This window comes from Sander vitreus, chromosome 6 (genome assembly GCF_031162955.1).
Source record: "Sander vitreus isolate 19-12246 chromosome 6, sanVit1, whole genome shotgun sequence".
Taxonomy (NCBI): domain Eukaryota; kingdom Metazoa; phylum Chordata; class Actinopteri; order Perciformes; family Percidae; genus Sander; species Sander vitreus.
In genome coordinates this window covers 29,716,662-29,741,705 of record NC_135860.1, presented here as the reverse complement: position 1 = coordinate 29,741,705, position 25,044 = coordinate 29,716,662, and the positions used below count along the sequence as shown (strand labels likewise).

Here is a 25,044-nt window from a genome sequence, read left to right as displayed (position 1 = left end):
TTTCATCTTTTATTTGAATAATTTATCAACCACCTGAACAAGTACAAACACGAACTCAGCGGGGGCTGGCAGTGTCAGTGTGCTTGAGAGAGACAGAGCAGATAAGAAAAGGTGGATGGCAATGAAAAAAGAGTGTTTTTATTTTAACTACATTTTACTGTCATGTTTTTCGTCAACGATATCATTTTTCCAAACAGGCTTAGTGGCTTGATCATTATAAACGTTAAAGTATGGATTTAATTAGCCAAGGTATTTTGCCGCCAGTAATGTTATGGTGTTATAAGTTAGCACACAGCACTTAACGTTACACAACGAGATGAATGAGATGGAAGAAGACAGGTTTTGCCCGATACGATATAGTGTCTGGCTTTTGTGTCAGCAAAAAAATGCCTTTTTATTGAGTTTCCTCTTAGCAAAATGCTGTGAGTGAATTTAAGCTAGGCTTTTATTGTAAAAGGTAGACACGGAAGAAGCAAAGCCAGCATTATGCCAGAATTTTTTTTTTCCCTAAACCTTCATTATGCGGTTTAGTTTCGATCATATTTATTAATATTTATTGCTGTCCAAACTGCTCCAAATTCCAAACACTAAGATTATTGTGTACCCAGCAATAAACCCCGCCAAGTGTGAAGTAGATCAGACAAACGGTTCTCGAGATATTTAAAAGACAGCCCACACACACACACACACACACACACACACACACACACACACACACACACACACACACACACACACACACACACACACACACACACACACTCTCACACTCTCACAGAGGGTTCTAAATAAATAATATCTGTATTTTAGATATTTGTTTATGAATCTCTCCAGAACAAGTAGGGATCAACATGCTGACTTTATTTTTTTTTTACCCTTATAACTTAGGGTATCTGCTAGTCTAAATCCACAACGTTCCACTTCCGGGATTGCTCTGGTGCCACCAGTCACTCTTTTCAGCCGGATGTCCGTTAGCTTCCACTTTCTTTGTGTTGGCGTTCTATGAGGACTATGGTTAACTGCTCCTCAGATCTCTGCAGGGTAAATCCAGACAGCTAGCTAGACTATCTGTCCAATCTGAGTTTTCTGTTGCACGACTAAAACTACTTTTGAACGTACACACGTTCCACCAAAACAAGGTCCTTCCCGAGTCTATTCTTCAGCAGCACCGTGGCTCCGTCCGGCACTTAGCACCGCCCAAGATGATTGTGATTGGTTTGAAGAAATGCCAATAAACCAGAGCATATAGGGAAAGGTCTGCCAATGCAAGACTAGGTATCTGCTGACACAGAATACTGATTAGATACCAGTGCTCTCTTTTTTCCAAATGTAAAATCTGTGTGGAATTGATGAATACACATGTTTCCATGTGTAAAGTAACATGAAGCTTTAAACACCCTTCCATTTTTTGACATTTGGTAAATGGGCTTATAGAATAGGGTGGCACCTAAATCATGATTGCAGCTGTCGTCGTGGTCCTGCTTGTCACATCCAGTTCCCGCTCTTAGTTCATGTTTTGTTTGTTTCCCTGACTTCCTGTTTTATTTTGTTAACTCACTGTCTGTCTCTGTTTCAGGTCACTTGTCTTCCTATCTTTGTCTGCCTTCGCGCCTGTGTGATTACCCTCCCTTCCCTAATGTGTGTCACCTGTGTGTAATTGTCATGCATATATACTCACCTTGCATCCTTTGTCATTTGCCAGATTGTTGTAGTACCTTGTGTGTCTCATGCTGCGTTCCAGGCAACCCGTAACCCGTGTTTTCACAACCTTCTGCCTGTGAAAGTGCCCTGGAACGGCAGTCCAACCCGTAACTTACTACCCGTGAACTCGTACCAGATCGTTGTACTACAGTTTTTGACGTCACACACGCATAAACAACAATGGCGACCCCTGTTGATGCTGTACAGACCAAGGGGGTAAGCTTCGCTTCAGAACTCGAACCTCCTATGGCGTCATTTTGATGCTACCAAACGATCACCTCCCGTTAGCATCCCATTGACTGCCATTCATTTTGGCGTCACTTTGACAGCGAATAACTTTACATCTGAAGCGTTTAAAGACTTTTTTCGTCCATTGTTTATTTATAAAGAAACACGACAAGGCTCCATTACCTTGTATCTCATGTTATGGCTCCGTAGCAGACGTTTTTATAAAAATAGGCTAACGATTGTGTCATAACCACGCGACTTACTGTCGCACAGTAGAGAAATTACCGTATAGTACAGGAGAAGCTCGCAGGCAGTTTCGACTTACATTAGCTGTTTAAGTTGAATTACTAATGTTAACTAGCGTTTTAGTTAGCAATAATTAGCCTGTGTCCATGTTATCTCCTTACATATACCTACGCTCTCCGTCTCTGCAAGATTGGGAATGATTGAGATTTCTCTTGGCACAGCTACCAGAAGACTTACAACTTTCAGACACGTTGCTCACGTCACATCTACGTCGTCTCTCTCAGTTGGAGGCTGCTCAGTAATGGTCAGCACTCACCGGAAAAGTGCTTCTAATATCCTTCACTGATCTCCGTCCAGAGCAACGGGATCTGTTGGTCCAGATTATATACTAGTCTATGGTACAGACGCCACGCCAGTGATAACGGTGAGAAATAGAAATAAATAGGCAACGTAAAGTAATTCCGCACATTGTAATCAAAACAATACACATACGATTGTGTACTACTACAGGTTATGTTTATTAAATGAAGCCCAAAATATGTCGCCGACTAGAAATCGCTAGTATCAGCAAGCGCTAGCTAATGTCAACGTTAGGTAGCCGCTAGCTAACGTTAACGTTAAGTAGCCTAACCTGAACCCTGCCAACGGCACAATGTTTAGCTAGCCAGCTCGTGACTTTGCTTGGAACGCTACCAAGTCGTTAGACTTGAACTCGTAACCTACAGGCTAAAAATTGTCTGGAACGCAGCATCACTCTCTAGCATTATCCCTCGTGTTACCTTCCCAGTGTTTTTGTAGATCTCTAGCCCGTTTTTTGACCACGTCTTTTGCCTGCCGATTTTGTTACCTTCGCCTGTGATTGTACTCAGCACAGTGGACCTATTTTGGGTAACCCATTTTGGGTCCACTGTGCTATGTGACACTGCTCCGCGCCCTGCTACGCCCTGCTACACCCTGCTGCGACCTGCTACGTCCTGCTACGCCTTGCTGTGCCCTGCTACACCCTGTAACGCCCTGCAGTGCACTGCTATGCCGTGAACTACTACAACTACTATTTCTAGTCATAGTTCCATTATGTTTATTTTGACTATATTTGCCACTGTTTATCACACCCCCAACCAGCACCGTCAGACACCACCCACCAAGAGCTTGGGTCTGTCCCAGGTTTCTCCCTAAAAGGGAGTTCTTCCTCGCCACTGTCGCACTAAATGCTTGCTCTTGGGGGAATTACTGAAATTGTTGGGTCTTTGTAAGTTATAGAGTGTGGTGTAGACCTACTCTATCGGTAAAGTGTCTTGAGATAACTCTTGTTATGATTTGATACTATAAATAAAATTGAATTGAAATTGAACAGATACCATTCATATACAATACATGATGAGTACACCCCAACAGATGTCTTTGAAAATCACCTGTCTCTCTTGAGAATTAATACTTTCTATGGGATCCTATACAATAAAATATTACAGCAACTCTTGTTGATTGGTTGGAAATGAAATTTGTCAGTACAAAAAAACCAAACTTTTTAAGAAAGTGACAACTTTAAAATCCCCACAAGCCGTTGACTTTTTGCCTTTCGACATTCTTGTCTTCCGCGATGGTTCTCCTCCAAGCTAAGCACAAATCGCCCTGGTTACGTATCTTTAAAAGGATAAATATAGTAGTGCAATGCACAGCGTTCTTCTCAGCAGCCTACTCTGGCATTTGCCCCTGCGTGTTTTCTTAATGCTAGGCTGATTTTTATTCAACCATTTCTCTCACAATAAAATGCATTTATTTACGAAGCTCATGCGTGAAGTGATAAGTAACAGCAGGTCTTAACTCATCTATGTTAGTTTATCACAGCAAAATGAATGGAGCAGAACAAAAGAAAACTATTGTCTGGCCGGTATCCAATACACTAAAGTCAGTATCTGTGCCTATCACAATCCAACAGACCATCTGTGCATCCCTAAAAACAATTGCAAAATGTTTCAAAGGTCATTCCTTCTTTCATTTCTATAACTGCTGAAAAAGACTGATGTTAATATCCCAGTCTAATCTTTGCACCTTCTTGGGTCCATCCCTCTCTCTAAACCTTATCTACCTTGTCAGAAATATCACCAACTGAGGATCAAGATCCTGGGAGACTGCTACTACTGCATCTGTGGGCTGCCGGACTACAGAGAGGACCACGCTGCATGCTCTATCATGATGGGTCTGGCCATGGTGGAGGCCATCTCGTGAGTACAGCGATGAGGGGGGTCAGGACCTTGAGAGAGCAGCCGGAGATAACTCTGGATGATGCTGGTCTGTTCTAAAGATCTGTCAGTGTCAGCTACGTTTTGATGTGATGCAGAGGGTTGGTCACTTGGTTCACAGTTTGGAATTGATCACTCTGGTGGGCTGGTATTGACTTTCTGTGGACCACATCTGTGAAATAAAGTGAATTGAACAATGAGAGGTCATTACTGTAAGTTCAAATCGATTCTGATGCAACACTTTGGTCAGATTCCAGACAAGTGTGTATGAATGGATTTCCTTTAGTTTTGATGTCCCTAAATTAGATGTAGGTTGAGAATGTATTTGTAGTGTCATGGTAGTCAGCGTTTTGATATAGAAAAGAAAGCTGGATTGATGATTCTAACAAAGACAGAATGAGTTGTGGTTCCTGCTTTCTTTTTATTTATTTATTTATTTATTTTTTAAACAGGTACGTCCGGGAGAAAACTCAAACAGATGTTGACATGCGGGTTGGAGTGCACAGTGGTACAGTCCTGGGGGGAGTGCTGGGTCAGAAACGCTGGCAGTACGACGTCTGGTCCACAGATGTCACTGTAGCCAACAAAATGGAGGCTGGAGGGATACCAGGGTAAGAACAGTCTAATCCAGGTGTTACCTCTCTTAAAAAAGTTACTTAAATCCACTGTTGGAGCAATATTTGTACTATTATAACATTTTTAAAATGATGTCCACAACCCTATTCGCACAGGACTAGTATTACCAGGGGACCTCATTTAGAAAATTACCCCACCCACGTCTGTGTTTCATACAGCACGTTCAGACAGGCTGTATTTTACTCTGTCAAAACTTTCATCTATAATTGCCAACCCGAAGCACAGAGATGCCGATTCGCACGGAAGTATTATTATCACCCAACCTGTGTTTGTCGAAATATGGTAGGTAATTTGCGGTGGGAATTTTACATGACAAATTACAGACATTGCAGATTTGTACAGGATTAAGATCACAGACGACATCCGCAACTATTACAAATTACTAGAGGTCCCCAGGTAATACTAGTCTTTACTATTATATTATTTATTTCCCTTTTTATTTGGGTCCCTAGCCCAAGTTCACGGCTTTAAACCCGTTCTGTATTGCTCACTGGCTTTTGCACATTTACCTGACCTATTTCAGTTTTAACTGAAAGTTACCATTTCCCATGCATTGATTCCATTTAATTTTCAGAAAATCCTGATTTAATGGATGTAACTAACTAGCTGTTAAATTATTTCTGTGTTTGAGAATGTTCTTGTTCATCTTTGTGTGTTCCTGTAAATGTCTTCCCCTCGACACTGAGCAGCGAGATGGTCCTAAACTGCTTGATGTTAGTTGAGTTCTCTTCCTACCTTCTGCAAAATCTCCATTGTTCAGCTACCTTCCCCCCTCCTCCATATCACCCTTAGTATCTTTCATAGACCATGCGTGACCACCAAGTAGAGCACTCCACTGGGTCCGGTTAACTTTTACGACGGGCTAAGCTAACCAGGCTTCATAAACAACCAAGAACACCGCTGCTAAAGGCTAACTTCTACTGCTAAACTCCCTACGTGTTGCGGTTAACGTAAAGATGACACTAACTAGCCTCGGTGAGTGTCTTCCCACTTTCTAAAGGGGTTGTGCGTTATCAAGTTGACTCACCCAGAAATTGCATGGTGTCACGGTCGGAAAGACGACTGCTGGCCTTGGTACCCTCCTGCAGTTTAAAGTTAGTGGTTGGTCCAGATGGATAGATCAAGTCTTCACCTCGTGCTGCATCACAGCATGCAAGGTGGCCGCAGCACTTTTGGGCTAGCAGTTGTTTGGGAAACCCAAATGATATGCTGGAAAGGCAGTGCATTTCCTGGTTCTCTCTTTAGTCCGCCTCCTTTGCCACTCTACTCTACAAAGAGTCATAAGTTCCTTCCTGCCAGCCAGTTTTTCTGCCTGAACTGCCTCTTAAAAAGTTGCTGTTTGATCTTCTTATTTGTGTACTGGCCTTTGTCCAGTCTTAAGCTCTGGATATACTTACACCGGGCGCGGGCCTCTGTAAATGGCGCGCGCGCTACGAGCATGCATGGAGACGTTTATGCTCAACGCATTGTTCGTTGCAGTATTTTCAAAAAAACACCAGAGGGCGTACAAACCAAATAATCTGTGAATGAGCAAGAAGTAGTAGAGAAGAAGAGAGCGGAATTTAAGGAAAGCAGGCTGCCTGGCAACAGAAGTAAACACATGACAACCATGATAAACACAGACGTACCACGTCTACTCTAATCATTAACGTGGCTGTCGTTTATCTCCAAATCGAAATGACTGTGTGCCTGTAACACTGTTAAGAACACTTTCCATGAAGCCGTTCTTTTTAGCTTTGACAAAACGATCTCTCATGTTTTTTTCCACACTCTCCAGCAAAACGTGTGGTGTGTCTTTCTGACCACATGTTTAAGGCTGTTTGACTCTCTGTGGTCTGTACATGAAGAATCACAGAAGTTTGTACAGGCACACATGCTTTTCCCAGCTGACCATGTTGAGCTGAAAGCGCAGCGCCCGCAGTGGGCGCATAGTTACAAAAATTCAGAGGTGCATGACCACAGCATACGGAGCTGGTGAAAGAGCCCCCCCCTTTCATGTTGTCCACATTGTTGTTAAATTAACACCCCTCGTTCTCTCTGCTGCCTGGAGGCCACTTAACCTGCAGGTGGTGTTGTGTAATGCATGGTGCTTGAGCTTGGCGGTCCCGCAAAGCCCAGCAGGCATGTAATGGGCATGCACCATGCGCGCCAGCCCCGTTTGTGGCACTCCTCCACCAGTTCTGCTCAAATGGTGTGTTCATTAGGTTAAATGTAGTCTACTGTTGCAATTCATCACTCTGTATAGGAGCATCATTGAAAATTCATGAAAGAAGATGACAAAATGCACACGGCAACATTATACCACATATTCAAATGATTAGGAAATGATTATGTCATAAGGACTATTACGGCTCAATGAAGTCCACAGAAGCACTTTCTGTAGACTTCATGTAGTTGTTAGATCAATGATCTGTAAATCAATGACCTTTGTATGCGTGGACCAGTCGCGTCCACATCTCACAGAGCACCATGGAGTGTCTTCATGGTGAGTTTGATGCTGAGCCAGGGAACGGAGGTGACCGCTGTGACTACCTGAGAGAGAGGGGCATCGAGACCTACCTAGTGGTTGTTCCTAAAGGACCTGTGGGGAAGAATGGCATCAATGGTGTAGTGAGTCAACCCTGCCACCCACACACACTGCAAATATTTGGATATTCAAATGTTGGTGTCTCATATTCAGCCAGTGAAATGTTACATTTGACATCACATTTGAAAACATTTTTGTTAGTCAAAGCTAGATTGTCTACGACAGCTTGATAGACTGTATGTTCAGCATTCAAAATACATGGATATGTTCAGGAAATGTAAAAAGGAATAAAGAAAAATGTGACATTACATCATAATCACTCATTACTTCCTGTTTGCTTGTTTCACATTAGAAGTTGTCCGTTACCTCTTCCAATGGAAACTCCCCACTCTTGATCAACACCACAGAGTGTAACGGCAGTGTTAACACAGCCTGTACCACACCAGAGGAACCTGAAGAACTGGATACGAGGGTAACCGAGAAATCCCTTCTTAGATTAGAATTACATTTCAATCAGGAGAGACTTCATTTAAGGAGGATGTAATTAACATGGTGCAAATAGGTTGATATATTAGAGTCTTTGGCGATTAGACTCCCTTGCGATGTTACATGTATAAGGGGCATAGAGGCTATGTATATACAGTAATATCCCCCAGATGGGGTCTAGACACTGGTGGTGATGAAGAAAGAGCCTGAAGATCTGGATGGATGTTTATGTGGAGCGGGGCTTCTGATGATGAAGGAACCCTGGGTGCTGGGAATGATGAGCTCTGGAGATGCTTTGGTAACATTGAGATATATATATATATATATATATATATATATATATATATATTAATGTCTCTTCCTAAAAGAACTTGCGCCAAGCTTCATTAGAATATACTGTAGTACTGTATACTGTACTTTTTTTTTTTTACAACTCACAATTCAAAAGTGTTAGATTGTAAAAGTAAATATAAATACTTATTTAGCTATTATTAGGGCCCAGTCACAACAGCCGTTGTAAGAGTGAATTTCTGACTTTTTTTTTTTAGGAGAAAGCACACTTTGAAGAAACTGAACAGAATGGTCAGGTCACTGAGGGTAAAGTCCAAAAAAAACCCTCAAAATCGATACTTAAGTAATTTGTTAAGGGTTACTTTTACATTATTCCCAAAAGAGGAAAGAGACCTACCAAGGTAGCCCCCACAGAACAGCACAAAACCGATATTGTCCGTATAGAGTCCGGATTAATCTCAGTCAACATAGAAAATCAAGATGATTAATTTTTGATGGCAAGAATCTGGGGAACATGTCCAACGTGAACCTAAGCGGAAGAGTCACAGGTGTATCTGTACAGTCACGGATCTTCTGGTCTATGACTTATCCTGTTTGTAATATGATTTCTTATTTTTTTTTAAAAACTGATCTTTTGGACTGTTGTCTTCATAGTTTCCATCCCAATATTTGTTTAGCCCTAAGTCCATTCTCATAATGACTCTGTTTGATGTATTTAAGTTTAATTCCCACTTGGTTGTCAAGGATGCTGTTTAATTCTAACTTTGTTACATTTATTTGTTATAGCAGGGTTTTTTTCTTTTTGATGACCACATTATTAGTGTTCCTCTGCTCCCCTTTTGCAGCATTCCATAAAACACTTGGTAATATGTCCTCATTACTATTAAATTCCAGGTACTCTCTAAAATCCTTATTTAATGAACTCTTCACACTGACCATCATTTAAGAGGCTAGTATTAACTCTCCAGATGGTGTTTTAGGCTGGATATCCAAATACACTACTGCACGAGTCACATTGCTAACCCCAATATTGCAATCCTATGTCTCTCAGAATTAAACATAAATAATAATAAATTCCTGAGTAGACAGCATGGGGGTGTGGGTAAAAGTAAACCGTTTTATAGATGCACTAGTGTTAAAGTCAGAGTTATTAAAACCAAAAGGATTTATGACTTTGGGTAGATTGCCATGACATTTTCTAAGAACATTGATTAAATGAGACTGAGATGATATTGTGTTCAATGTTGACAGGAATCGCATTGCCATTAGATTTGAATATGTATTGTGTACTAGGGGAAATTTTGGCTCCATAGTAACTAGGGCTGGGGGGCACAATATTTGTTAATGGCAAAACGTGTCAAACCGTTCTAAATGAAGTATTGTGGTGCTGTGAGACGTCCCGGCCTACAGATCCTATCCTACAGACTAAAGAAAACACCTTTGTTTGGTACAGATCCTCGCAAAAATCACACTATAATCATTTTCATTTCTTTCAATGTTAATCATTTTCAATGAAAATGAGAATAATGATACAAAAATGATCATTCCCTCCAATATCATGAATCATATCGCAATGTCAGTCAAAATAATCGCAATTAGATATTCTCCTCATATCGTGCAGCCCTAATAGTAACATTAGGTATCAACCTGTAGGGACACATGAACATCTACTACAAATTTCATGGAATTCTGGCACGTAGGTTTCTTTATCGTAAAGCAAGGTGTTGATCAAGTGTAAATGTTTAGCAAAGGTTTCTTACTGTGGATTGACGTGTTAGGACAGACAAGCTAACTAACATAATTGCTGACATGGCATTGATATAGTAAATATTAGACATAAAAATGTAATATGTGGGTGTACCATTCTCCATTTTGTTTTCTTTCTGGGACTTCAGGTGGTGAATCCATCTTTCCCTAACCCTCGGAGAAGGCTGCGACTGCGGGACCTGGCTGAAAGGGTGATTGATGCTCAGGAGAATGAACAGGAGCTCAACAAACTGCTTAACGAGGCTCTGCTGGAGAGAGAGACAGTCCAAGCGTACGTGAACTGTAATCTTAATTAAAGCTGCAAGCAGCGATGAACGGTCCAGGAATTTTAGACAGGGACCCAGGTTCCATTCAGCCCAAGATTATTTGCTCTAGGAGATGGATCAATCCTAAGCGGAATAGATAAGCACATAAGAAGCTGGGTCCAAACTAGTTTAATGATAGCCAGACAGATCTTTTTAAGAGGATGGATGGAGGAATAAAGGGCTGCCGTCAATTCAAGAGTGGGCTTGTGAGATGGCTAGGGTGGCTGCGTTTAAAAAAGGTGTCATACAAACAGCTTTCCAGATTAGATGTCTACACAAGAAGTATTTCAACTTTCTGTAGGGCTCCTAAGAAGCTTTGTGCTGGAGACGTATATGATGGGCTTATGGTGTTGTCATTATACGTATGTTTATTTGGTTTACAGTTTGTCTTTATGGTTATTTTGTTGTTGTATGGTCTTGTATATGGTATCTTTTTCTTGGGTTTTGTCTGGGTGGGTGTTGATGACGAGTGTGTGTGTGTGGGGGGGGGGTATTTTGAAAAAATTTATAAAATTGTTTTTCAGATTTAAAAAAAACTAATCTCGTTATCGTGAACCCAATATCGTGTCTTGTTTCGTCTGGTCACATCTCCCTGGTACAAAGTAAAGTTTGATACCCAGCCGCACAAAGCAATGTAGCAGTTTACTCCCAAATTTGCACAAAATGCAAAAGACAGTGTTAGGGCAAGTAGATTGCATCAGTTTTCTAGGGTGTAACAATACATTGTAGCATCATACAGTATTTCCTAAAACAAAACTGCGACAATTTGTGTTATGTGTAATGCAATACCAATATTTTTAAATTTGTAAGTGCTGAGGTTCTCTTGTCTCATCAGTCTGAAGGGAAAACACACCAACAGGCTCTCCTTGAGGTTTGTGGATCCGGACCTGGAGACTCGTTACTCTGTGGAGAAGGAGAAACAGAGCGGAGCTGCCTTCTGCTGCTCCTGTGTGGTCCTGCTCTTTACTGCAGCTATGGAGGCCCTCATAGACCCCTGGTTAGTGTAATTAGTAATCTCACCCTTTTTCACAGTGTGGTCATGTTCCATTTATGTCCCACTCTGGCTGAAACACCTACTCAAAAAGCAAAAGAAACAAACCTAAGCTCACACTCTTTGGACACAAATTATAAATTGGCAAAAGTATCCCTTTCATTTAATTAGTTACTTTGTACTGTGAGGGATATTACACTCTTGGGATCTTAAATGTTTTTGCACGACCCAACTCGCTGCAACATTGCTCTCTTCAGTATTGTTTTCTGCCCCATCTGCATGCAGCTGTTAATTAACTGACTAATGACACTGATGTTAAAGAATGTGGAATCGTTGACTGCTACCAGTGATATTTCTCTGAAGGTTTTTCTGTGTGTTCATATATTGTGGAACAGGCTGATTGCAAACTACATCACCTTTGCAGTGGGAGAAGTCCTCCTGCTCATCCTGACAATCTGTTCTCTGGCCGCCATCTTCCCTAGAGTAAGTTACAACACACTTTTATTACGGCTGTCAAGCGATTAAAAAAATATCTTATTATATAAATATATAGCATATATCGGTATTTGCCATGAGAAACATTTAAATATGGATTGTGGTAGTTGAGTAAATTAATGAATAGACATTATTAGGGCTGGAACCGAATATTCAACTCCATTTCAGCTCCGTGTGAGAGTCTAGCCTTGTGCTGTCATTTACAGTATAGTCGTGTTTTTCTCCTCTCCTTTGATTTCTGATCACACACGCACACACACCCTTTGCGTTGCAGATAAAGGTGCAATGATGAATCGTCAGTTCTCACTACCAATACTAGCTGCTCCGTTTCAACAATGTTGGGCTGAAAAAAAAACGTGCATGCAGGCTGAAATTCACTGTGGTGTTCTGTCAGGATTAAGCCATGAGCAGAAGTCTGCTAGGCTAATCTATACAGTGCAAACACTAAAACACTGCAGCGGGATTGTTTGCAAAAGGGAATTGTCACACTTGGGGATCAGTATCTCGTGGCATATTCAAATCCTTTGAGGGTGTGGTACAGCAATTTGGAATCCCTAGGTCTCAATTTTTTAGATATTTGCAACTTCCTTATCTGTTAGTAGTGATTTTTGGATCCAGTTCTTCAGCCCCGAAGGCACCAGAATGTTTATATGGAAAAGGCCATGAGGCTTCTGGGTATCATTCTATGCTTGTGCAGAGCATGGGGAATGGAGCCTGGACAGCCCTCAAAAAGACATGGTAGAGGGATCTGAGTATTACACTGGATGATGAGGAGTGGGATAGAATTTGTAGGAATATTAAAACTATGTCACGCGATGTGAGGGTGTGCCTCATTTAGTTTAAGATTATGCATCGTTCCCATTGGACTCCCTCCAGATTATTTAGAATTAGTCTGAAGACACACCAAATTGTTGGACACGAAAGAGAGAGGACAGCCAATTACTTCATGTCCTATGGTCCTGTGATAAGGTCCAGGAATTTTGGACTGGGATACATGATAACCTATGTCGGACTGCAGAGACCCAGGTTCTGGAAGATGGGTCAATCCTAAAAAGGATGGATAAGAACATAAGAAGCTGGGTCCAATCTAGTTTAATGATACCCAGACAGATTATTTTAAGACGATGGAGGAGTGAAGGGGTGCTGTCAATCCAGGAGGGGGCTTGTGAGATGGCTAGGGTGGCGGCGTTTGAAAAGATGTCATATAAACGGTTTGCCAGATTGGATGTCTATTCTAGAAAATACAGAATGTACAGGAGCATTCTGGAGGGCTCCTAAGAAGCTTTGTGCCAGGCAGAGACGTGTATGATGGGCATATGGTGTTGTCATTTATACATATGTTTATTTGGTGTATGGTTTGTTGCCTATATAGTTATTATTTTGTTGAATGGTCTTGAATATTGTAGTTACTGAGTCATCTTTTCCTGACTTTTGTCTGGGTGGGTGGTGATGACAAAAATTGTTAATCGCAAAAATGTTGCGATTAGGGCTGCAGCTATCGATTATTTTAGTAATGGAGTATTCTACCGATTATTCCATCGATTAATCGGATAAGAAATACTTTTGTTTCATTGAAGAGCAATAATAAACAATAGTTTGGTTACATTTTCGGAAAAAGCTACATTTTTGTTGCCTACATTGCTTACAATATCATCTCTCAAAAAACTAAACATATGAAGTTCATTTAAGTGCCCTATTACATTGTAACATTTTTAAAGAAAACATTTTCTGAAATGACATCAACCTCACACTAAGGCATACATTAAACATACATTAAACATACATTAAACATACATTAAACATACATTAAACATAAATAAACATACTTAAACATACATAAACATGACCTTAAGTTGTGCAACTTAACTTTCAGAACTACAAGTTTCATCCTGAGACTGATCTGTATATAGGCCTATATGTAAATATATGTATATGTAAATATTAATTATACTCAATCTATTTTCATTCATATATTTGATTACAATGCTACACAGCTCTGTTACACTTATGCTAGTAGATCATTGATCAGCTGTTTCTCCGAAGGGATAGTCAACAAGTCGGCTCTTTAGATCAGACTGTGGTCACCGCTACGTATTTTCTGGTTTGTTTTTGCTAGTTGTTGTGTTTGGTGTCGTTTCATCGTCCATACGACTCCGTGATTTACTTTAGTCGGGTCCGCTTCGTGGAATGGATGAGAAATGTTTTCCGTTGAGATGCTGAAGCACTGACGTCGTGCTATTATTGTGGTAAGCTAGTTCGGTTTTTCAGTAGACACTTACGTTTGAACCGATTCCAAACTTTGGACACTTTCTGTGGTTTTCTCCAGCCTGTCTCTTCTCTTAGCCCCTCACTATTTACGCTCTGGCATGTGACGCCAGCAGACTGAGCAGCGTCTGGTGTGCGACAATAATAATGATCCGTGTGGCAACACCGTCCGTCAGCAATACAACGTTGGTAACATTGATTTAACGAAGCTTCGAGGCAAACCATTTTGCCTCGAGGATTTTTTGTAATCGAATGGAATCGTTTCAGCCCTAGTTGCGATACTTGGATTAGGTCACTGACTATATTTTTTGTGTATGTATGGGACTACACTTTTAAAGCAACCATCCAACCTGTGCAAAACTTTGCTACTAGAAGCTCTAAATGAGTGACTGTGATATCCTCTTTGATGACAGTGCAAAGTAGTTTCCTAGTTTTCATGATAAATAAGTGTGCGCGCGCGTATGTGGGATGGAGCTGTACTTTTGATTCCACTTCGTCATGGAAATTCAGATTGATATGCAGCAGGCAGGCCAGTATTGACGGCTGCTGTCAGCTCAGGTCGGCCAGAAACACGCACACAGTCAATCGAATGAACTGGGAAAAAGCAGTGACTGTAAATAACGCTCAAGGCTTATCCGTACTAATCAATATCACAATATAAGCCTACAGTATATTTTCCATCACACTCTATTAACAGTGGCACGTGTATACATGTGATCAACTTCACTTTACACCGTCACCAGTTTCACGATCTGGCTCAGGTGGTCACACCAAAGAGGGAGATAACACCATGTTAAATGTTTAAACAAGACTTTATTTAATCAAGTTGAACCAAATTAGACAGAATTAGCTATATACTAAATGGGATGTGGAGTCAGTGGTGTAGGGTGTGCGTGAGTGACAGAGGTGAGTGTGTGTTGGTGTTGTAAAGTTTAAACATGGCAAAAGGCCAACCTAAGGCAACATAAACAAACCAAAGAGGAACCAGGGAGAGCTGGAACAGCAGCAACCAGCAGCAGGTAGAGAGACCAGACGCCTGTACTACGAAGCACGATTTGGCGTTAACGAGGTAACTTCAGGTTCAAGCCAGGGTTTTCTGTACCACGACGGTGGATCACTTGTTACCGGGTTCAGTCGCCGTGGTAACTCATGCTGAACACCTAACCTGGTCGGGAGCAGGTTATGTTGGAGATTAGAGGTCAACTGGTGTAAAAGCACCGCCTACTGACCAATCAATACTCGGTTGATAACGGCGTCACCGCAACCGGTGGAAATTAGGACAGTAAGATCAGGTGGAGCTCGGTGTGCGTAAAAGGGGAGGGGGGGGGGGAGAGAGGGGGAGGGAGAGGGATGCGCTCATAAAAGTTAAAACATTTAGAGACCGACAACCCCGTTAACATTCCCTGATGGGTATTGTTATGAAATATATAGATTTTAATGGGAGGGAATTATATATAGGCTATCGGCATCTTGAGCCGTGTGTTGCCATTGCCCAAAGCGGTTTGAATTATGTTTTTATATTTTTTATTTGCTCTCACAATCGCTTCCACTGCCAGGGTTGCAACTGAAATAATAGGCTAAAGCAACAACGTTTATGGAAAGGACAAGTGTAATTACGGTCAGATCTAGTGTCTGACTGATGGGGAAGTGATATTGATAAGCGTTGTGATTTACTTGTTGATTTCCTGTTTTAGGAAGCAGCGACTGTATTGCGTTTTGCCTGCAAAACCATGTCTGTGTTCTTCATATTTATGCAGAATTATAATTTGCTCTTCTTATATAAAATATGCGGCTCTGGTAGATGTTTGCGATTGGTCGTGCTGTGCAAACACCGCCTCTTTTATGTGAACGCGCATGTCGCTGGATTGGGAAACCCTGGGTTGATTGAACTAGTTGTTAACCACCGTCGTGACACAGCTTATGCGGGACCGCGGTTGTTAGGTTAGGTGAAGCTGGGTAACTGAAATAAATCCAGGACATGTTGATCTTGATTTGTCGTACAGGCCTCGGAGCTGCACTGCAGCCAGGCTTAAAGAACCTGGGAACACTCCGGTGTTCCAGGTTACCCCAACGAGCACCTGCAGCGTCAGAGGCCGTTTTCGAAACTGCATAATATACTAGCAGTGCGTACTGATTTGGCCAAAATGTAGCATGTTGTATGCAGAAATTGTTTATAATGCCGTCAAACATTTGGATTGCTATTATAAAGTTGCATCTGATGAATATAATACCTTGTTAATAGTTAAATATTTTTGCCGGACACCGGAGAGCTCCGCAGCAATTCAGCACAGGGCAGATAGTGAGGGACAGGAAGTCGAGCACAGAAACAAAATAAACATCCAGTTAATTTTCAAAATAAAATCCACCGCGCTCACGGCGGATCATATTTCCCTGCACTACACCTTGAAAACACAGCACAGAGTTGTTTCCCCTCTACTCCTCTGGATGGAAACTAACTGTTGTTGGTTTTGTGGTTCTATTCTACGTGAATTCGCGAGATCCTCGTGACTTCAGCTGTCAGTCATGGCCGCAGCCATGCCACAACAAATCCGGACCTAGTGGGTATTGACGGACGGCGGAGCACGGAGTCGTTCCACAGCGGAGCCGGTCCGCAGACGTTCTGCATTCAGTGGAAATCCGGAGTAAGGGTTTCGGGAATAGGCACACAAAAATGGCTTGCTAGCGCCCCCTACAAAACTAAAAAACTTGAGCCCCTGCAGTACGTTTGACGTAGACTCACGAAATCTGGTATGCATTTGTATCATGTCAAGACGTAGAAAAAAGCTCATTGCAACCTTTAATGCAACAGGAAGTTGCGTTAAAGTTTTTTGAATTGAAAGTTTGAAATTAGTGCGATTGAAACTTATAATGTGTGGTCTACATGTGATACTATACTTTAACCACGCCCACTTACTCAGACCACGCCCCCTTTCATAACCGTTTAAGGTAGAGTCTTGTGTGAGGTGTCATTGAACTCAGCAGTTCCTTTTTGATTGGTGATGGTTTGACCAGCCCCCTATGTTGTAGCCACGTCCATTTTTAATAATTAATGCCTCGTTTGACGTAGACACTTGTGTGAGGTATCATTGAACTCAGCAGAGACTTCCTTTTTGATTGGTGATAGTTTGACCCACCCCCTATGATTTAGCCACGCCCCCTTTCACAGCTAAAGAACCGTATGACGTAGACTATTGTGTGAGGTATCATTGAACTCAGCAGAGAGTTCTTTTGTCATTGGTCATGGTTTGGCCTGCCCCCTATGCTTAAGTCACGCCCCCTTTCATAACTTATGACCCGTTTGAAGTAGACTATTGTGTGAAGTATCATTGAACTCAGCAGAGAGTTCCTTTTTCATTGCTGACGGTTTACGATGTCCGACGGTCGCGCAAATACACGGGCACATGAAGCGGCGTCCGCCAGTAACCCCGACGCGCAAGGAGGTGCGAGAGCCCGTCCAACATGCTTCTTAAACAACTTAATAATCATTTACTTAATAATAATAATATTATTATAAGCATTTAGTTGCAACTTTATAATAGCATCCACATTTTGTTTTAGATGGTTTACAAAAAAGATAAAATTTGTAAACTTATTATTTTATATAACATTAAACTAATGATAAAATAACAAATTATAATATAATTAATAATTTAGTAACATTATCAATCATTTCATTGTTTTTTAAACAGTAAAATAACTATTAACTAAAGTTGAATTAACTTTTAATTTACCATTTATAAGTGATGGTTATTATAGAGTGTTACGAAGTCGAGTAGTGGGGAAAACAAAACAGTCTTTCAAATAGTGGCTTTCTTTCAGCGAGTGGTTTGCAGCTCTCGTGGGTCTTGCTGCTTGAAGCCTCCAGCTTCTTCTTTCTGAATGAATCCCAAATTTTCAGATTCACGTTTTCCATTTTGATTTAGCGTTTGTCATTTCAAAAGTGTATGTAAGTGAGGAGGCGTGGCCCAAAGGCTGGTCAGAGGGTCTGAAACGGAACGGGTGCAGAGGCACCTTAGGGACAGCAGGTGGAGCTGACTGCTGGGCAGCACACTGTCTGCAAGTACAACGGCGACAACCGAGCAAGTTGAGGGAGCAGGATTGTAGGCAGGACTGTTATTTATAAGGCAATGGCTTCAACTTGATGGCGAAAGTGTTCTTACATGTCTGCTCATGTGGCCTCACACAAAAAATCACCAGGACTAAAAAGGAGCATTGCTTTGAAATTCAGAAATTGTATCCGTGCCATGCTGCTCACTACACAGAAGTGTAGCATGAAGTACAGTCAGAAAGAAGCTGCTCGTCTCTCGTTTCCACAACTTCCACAGTATCGCTGCTTATCACGTTATAACAATACTGTCACATGCCCCATATTATACTGCACTTCTCAAAAAGAGAAAAATAATACACGTCTTGGATGAAAGTTAAACTTGTCTCGTGAAATAAAAGTTCATAGTTGAAAAACAAAACAAAATTGAAAATTATAAAGTGCAAAGACTAAAATAAAATGATTTGTGTTTTTTTTTTATTTGAGATTTTATTTTTTAGTATTTCCATTTAAGCTTTTCCATTTCACATTTTGAGTTTAATATTTAATATTTCTCTTCTCTCATTTCCATTGCGATTTTCAATGTCATCTTTCAATTTAAGATTTTAGTTTGAGCATTTATATTTAAGCTTTGCATTTTAAATTTGACTTTTTACGTTGTCACTTTGCATTTTCAAATTCTCATTTTATATTTCAACTTTAATTTTTCAGTTTCCGTTTTCTTTTTTAAATTGAATTATGCCATGATTATTACTAGTAGCGTAGTAAAATAATAATAGTTTCAATTTGATCTCTTTTTTCATTTTCTGAAACAATTTTTCATGACGTTGATTTAATTTAGCACAAGCGACAGGTGTGAGAGATTTATTGAGGGATTCATTCAGAAAGAAGAAGCTGGAGGCTTCAAGCAGCAAGACCCACGAGAGCTGCAAACCACTCGCTGAAAGAAAGCCACTATTTGAAAGAAAGACATTGAATTATGTCATGATTATTCCTAGGAGCGTAGTAAAATAATAATATTTTTAATTTGATCTCTTCGTTTTCTCTTTGGACTTTCAATTGGAATTATGAATAAATATATCCTCCATAGCAGTCTTCTCATTTTCAGTTGACTTTTGAAGTCACTATTTAAAAACTACTAAACTCTCGAGGGAAATAATCATCTGACCTCATCACATCAGTTTAAGAATGTCCCAGTTACAGTTGAAATGTTTAGTGTATCAACATCTAAATATGATCAACGTAACAGTTCGGAATCCGGACCAAGTATTTGGATTTAGTAGCCTGTGAAGTACAGTAGGCTACTGCTGTTTATTAACATTTCATACATTATGCTGCTCATTTCAGGTTGTAGGTACAGGCTCTAATCATTAATTGGGCTAAACTTCTCAGTCAAATGCAGACCATTTATCATCAAACACCATCCCTATAGAGCATGGAATTGGAATACAGCGAGAGTGAAATTATTTGGTTTATAGGCTTCACTGAACTGCAACATTTTGAATAAAGAGTGCTGTTACATTTCTAATTGGAATGGTGTTTGTGTTAGGTCTTTCCCAAGAAGCTGGTGTCTTTCTCCACCTGGATCGACCACACCCGCTGGGCTCGTAACACCTGGGCCATGGCTGCCATCTTCATCCTCACCATGGCCGACATCATGGACATGGTGAGCTGCTACCTACTGTTTCTTACAACTGCAAAAGGCAAAATCTGTGTAAAGATTTGTATTTATTCCTTGGGTGAATGTTGAAGCCAACTGCACCCAATTTTCTTTGAGCTGGATGCAATATATAGGCTACCTGTATGCCACAGAAAAACCAGAGCCAGGAAATTGAAACAGAAATCATCAACATTCTGAATGTTGCTGCTGAAGGACAGCTGAGCATAGATCATAGAGTGCAGTCTTAGAAATAATAGTAATAATAGTACTGAGCTTATGACTGTGTCTTTCCACCATCTAGCTGAGTTGTCTGCCTCGCGCCCCAGACTCAGGCAGCACCACAGTGACTCCCTCCTCCTCCTCTTCCTCTTCCTGGTCTGGCCCTGACGGTTGCCTGGACAACCCTAAATATTACAGCTACATCGCTGTGCTGGCACTGATGGCTACCACCATGCTGGTTCAAGTCAGTCACATGGTCAAGCTCACACTGATGCTGCTCATCACAGTGGCCACCGGCATTGTTAACATCTACAGCTGGAGGGACATCTTCGACCGCTATGACATGGCCCGCTTCCAGGACTACAGGTAAGGCAAAATAAGACGGTGTCATCTGTGTAAAGCAGACATCAGTATACCTCTTGTAGCTCTTTCTTCAAGAATTTAGGCCAAGTCTTAGGTAATCATGAGTTTGATTACTTAACATACAGGAATTGCAGTGTTTTTAACACTAGTGTTACAGCAGAAATTGCCAATATGTGAATGTTCTTTTTTGCAGTTCATACCTGGTGCCCTCCAAGTTCACAATGACAATTATGATCTTCATTATGATGGTCAGCTTCTATTATTTCTCCCGACATGTGAGTAAATGTCTACTGTTTTTAATGTACTTTAAAGGGTAACTACCGTTTTTTTTTTCAACCTGACACAATATTGGCAGCTGTACTAATAATACTTTCTGATTGTTTTGGGTAGTAACACCATCACTAAATTGCAGAACGTGTTGTCTTTCTGTATGCTGTTAAAGGGTAACTACTGTTTTTTCAACCTGGACCCTATTTTCCTATGTTTTTGTGTCTTAGTGACTGATGGGAACAACAATCTTTGACATTGGTCCAGTATTAAGCAAGACTGCTGCAGTCAGCAGTGGCGAAACAAGCTACAATGTAAGTTAATAGGGCAATAGTCCAGCTTGTATTTACCTTAACAAAAGTGCTCGTTTTGCCACTGACAGGCTCAGATTAATATTCTAAGTGTCTGACAACATTATGGAAAGGATTTCTAAGGAGGTCGACCTTTCTGTTAAAGAGTAAGATCCTTTTTTTAAACATAAAACATCCCAGAAATTGCGTTCGCTAAACCCACCAGACTCCATGTAAATAAACAGTAATTTTAGCATCGTAAAATACACTTCATTCAAAATCGACAGAAACTAAATAAAACTATGAAAAGCTGTTTTGGGTTGCGTTTCCACTTTTTCAACCATCACAACTCTAGTTTTGGTTGAAATAAACACATAGTTTACCGGTTTACATGTGAAAATATACTATACACGCTAAAAGTATTATTTTAAATGGAGTCAGGTGGGTTTAGCACTAGCGACTTCAGAGCTGTTTCTGCTTAAACAGAAAGGTCTCAGAGTTTTAAAGGTCTGTCTCTGAAGGGATCCTTTCCATAGTGTTGTCAGACACTTAGAATATTAATCTGAGCCTGTCAGCGGCAAAACAAGCACTTTTGTTAAGGTAAATACAAGCTGGACTATTGCCCTATTAACGTACATTGTAGCTTGTTTCGACGCTGCCGACTGCAGCGATCTCGCTTAATACTGGACCAATGTCAAAGATTGTTGTTCCCATCAGTCACTTAGACACAAAACCATAGGAAAATAGGGTTGAAAACAGTAGTTAACCTTTAACAGCATACAGAAAGATAACAATTTCTGCAATTTAGTGATGGTGTTACTACCCAAAACAATTAAAGTATTATTAGTACAGCTGCCAATATTGTGTCATCAGAGCATCGCTGTACTGTGAAAAATGAGGGAAAAAGTTTTTTTTTTTTTTGTTTTTAAAGTAGTAGGAAACTTAAATTGGACATATGTTGGGAGTGTTTTCCCATCTGTTTATGACTCATGGATTTTGTTTGTACCTCAGAAAAAATTCTAAATACATGTAAATTGGTGAATGCCACAAATTCGCTTAAATCACTATATATATATATATATATATATATATATATATATATATATATATATATATATATATATATATATATATATATATATATGCCACTTAAGAATGTATCTGTTCGTACCTCCTGGGGCTATATTGAGCTATATTTTTCTGACATTGTGTTACTTGAGCTGTCCAAAACCTGAATTATTAAGATAAAATCCTTTAGATGTAGCTGTGCAAATAAAACATAATGTACAGAGAAGCACCATACATTACACCTTTCTTAATGAATTATGGTCAAGCAGTCAAGTGGCATTTGCAAATAAAGATTAGTTTCACAAAAATACACCTCTAAGGGGAATCACTGAACACTTTTTGGGATTAACATGGTCGTGTAAGTGTATCGATTACCAACAAAAGATTTCAGTCATATCTGCTTGCAAATCCATATGCTGGTCAAATGCTAACATCAGTCCCTGATGTTGCTGCCTGAAGGTGGAGAAGCTCGCCCGCACCCTTTTCCTGTGGAAGATTGAGGTCCATGAGCAGAAGGAGAAAGTGTATGAGATGAGGCGCTGGAATGAAGCACTGGTGACCAACATGCTACCTGAACATGTTGCTCGACACTTCCTGGGCTCCAAGAAAAGGGATGAGGTAAGATCCTCACCAGGTAGGCCCCTACTTGACTCTGTGTTTGTGTAAAATAAATATATCCCTCATTACTTTTTTCCCCCCCAAAAGTCATGTTATTTCATCTTGCCTGTCAGTTTACACTTCTAAAAAACACAGGGAACCCAGAAAGCGTATCTGTAATATTCCTGTTATAGTTGTATCTTATAAAATCATATTGTAGTATTTTCAAGAAGTATTTCATCAACATTTAAGTGTGGTTCATTTGTTCCACAAACTTCCTCATGTCCTACTATACACACCTTGTTAATCTGACCTTTTCCAGGAGTTGTACAGCCAGTCCTACGATGAGATTGGAGTCATGTTTGCCTCAATTCCCAACTTCTCTGACTTCTACACAGAGGAGAGCATCAATAATGGAGGGATTGAATGCTTACGGTTCCTTAATGAGATAATCTCAGACTTTGACAGTGTAAGCTGCTTTCCTCATTTTGCATCTGTTTTACTAGGAGTAATGGCTAGGGACACAAAGCATCACAGCAGAGACTGTAATAACACCCGTTTGACACATTTGACGGTTACGTAGATCTATAATTCACTGAGAAATAAAAGTCATGTAACATGTTGCTAGCTTTAGTGCTGGCGATATGTGCGTGGATATTAATATTCTAGTCATTATCTTGCCTGTCAAACATCTGCTGAGCATTAGGATTTCCTCTTGACAAAAAAGAACTGCAACATCTGTGATTGAAGTGGTCACTGATTGACTCCCTGTACTTACACCCTCAGTCCGTGTAAACGTAACCTTTCACCTGTATCCATTTCAGCTGCTGGATGAGCCTCAGTTCCGCTGCATCACCAAAATCAAGACCATCGGCAGTACCTACATGGCAGCATCAGGTGTCACCCCAGACGTCAGCAACGGCTACAGCTGCATGAAGGTTAGATTGGTCACATGACTTGTCCAGGCTTCAGTGTGTTTCTGACTGATTGAACCAAAATGAAAATTCACTCTAAACGTACAGTATGAGAAGACTCGTAGCATCGCTATGCTGATTTTAAATTAGAATATAATGATATATCAAAATAATATGGACATCATGATGCAATAGAGAGTCTTGGGGCCCTATTTTAACGATCTAAGCGCACGGCGTGAAGAGCATGGCGCAGGTGCGTTTAGGGCGTGTCCAAATCCACTTTTGCTAGTTTGATGGCGAAAAAAAGGGTCCGTGCGCCAGCGCGTGGTTCAAAAGGGTTGTACTTAGTGTCTTCATTAATTCATAGGTGTGTTTTGGGCGTAACATGCAATAAACCAATCAGAGAGTCATCTCCCATTCCCTTTAAAAGCCAGGTGCGTTTGTACCTTGGCGCATTGCTATTATGATGGAGGATTTGCACCGTAATATTTTTATTTGTAATCTTTTGCATGTTTGTGTGCTGCTGCACTTCCTTGTGTGTGTGTGTGTGTAACAAGCATGGTGTGCGCGCTGTGCATAAGACTAGGCGCATTTACTAATTTGCTTTTAAAATAACAATGAAATGCTGCGTTATTGACTTTAGACCAGGTTTTTGTTGGTCAATGGCGCGATCACTTCCCGCTGCCTCAAGATAGCAATATGCCCAGAATGCACCTGAACACACCTCCCTGTAAGACCAGCACGCCCATGGGCGCACAGATGGGTGCAGGAGCATTTGCTATTTAAACGACGCGGGCGCTGGACGGGAAATTGACACTTGCGTCAGGGCTTTGCGCTGCGCCGGGTGCAAGATAGGGCCCTTGGACTTCACATATCACACAGGTCATCTCAGTTGTGCTAAAATGCTGACTGTTTTTACCAGTCATGGTAATGGTGGTGAGATGTTTGGTTTTTGTCTGACAGAAAGAGGAGCAGTCTGACAGAGAGCGCTGGCAGCACCTGGCAGACTTGGCAGACTTTGCTCTGGCCATGAAGGTCACACTCATGAACATCAACTACCAGTCATTCAACAACTTCATGCTACGCATTGGTACGTGCTAACTCCTTCATTTATTATTATCTGTGCGTGTGTGCTGTTGTACTTCTGTCCTCCTCACTTCAGCCTGCATGAGCAGTGTGTGACGGCTACCTCGCTGAAACTGCTGCGGCTCATATGCATGTGGTATCGACACAAACAGCGTTGCTGCTGCGCCGTTGCTGCTGAAGCTCTGCCTGCGTTTCCACATTAGGTTTGCCTATGTTAATAGCCATAAATGATATCATGTTTCATTTAATTTAATTATAAATGTCATATATCTTTGTTTAAGACATAAAAGGTTAAGATTGTGTCCATAGAAAGGCTTAAAGTTAAATATAGTTAAATATAAATATGTTTATTTTTTT

At 40.8% G+C, this 25,044-nt stretch overlaps 1 protein-coding gene across 1 annotated transcript in view; it reads left to right on the top strand.

Moving 5' to 3' along the window:
- The window catches only part of adcy3a (adenylate cyclase 3a), a 52,548-nt gene that overhangs the window by 15,961 nt on the left and 11,543 nt on the right, over window positions 1-25,044 (top strand). The window contains exons 6-19 of the mRNA XM_078253670.1: window positions 4,270-4,397; window positions 4,868-5,026; window positions 7,496-7,661; window positions 7,931-8,050; window positions 10,251-10,393; window positions 11,263-11,424; window positions 11,814-11,901; window positions 19,773-19,889; window positions 20,185-20,468; window positions 20,659-20,740; window positions 22,550-22,708; window positions 23,010-23,156; window positions 23,512-23,625; window positions 24,565-24,691. Coding sequence (XP_078109796.1) covers window positions 4,270-4,397; window positions 4,868-5,026; window positions 7,496-7,661; window positions 7,931-8,050; window positions 10,251-10,393; window positions 11,263-11,424; window positions 11,814-11,901; window positions 19,773-19,889; window positions 20,185-20,468; window positions 20,659-20,740; window positions 22,550-22,708; window positions 23,010-23,156; window positions 23,512-23,625; window positions 24,565-24,691 — 1,996 coding nt within the window. The remainder of the gene's footprint in view (window positions 1-4,269; window positions 4,398-4,867; window positions 5,027-7,495; window positions 7,662-7,930; window positions 8,051-10,250; window positions 10,394-11,262; window positions 11,425-11,813; window positions 11,902-19,772; window positions 19,890-20,184; window positions 20,469-20,658; window positions 20,741-22,549; window positions 22,709-23,009; window positions 23,157-23,511; window positions 23,626-24,564; window positions 24,692-25,044) is intronic.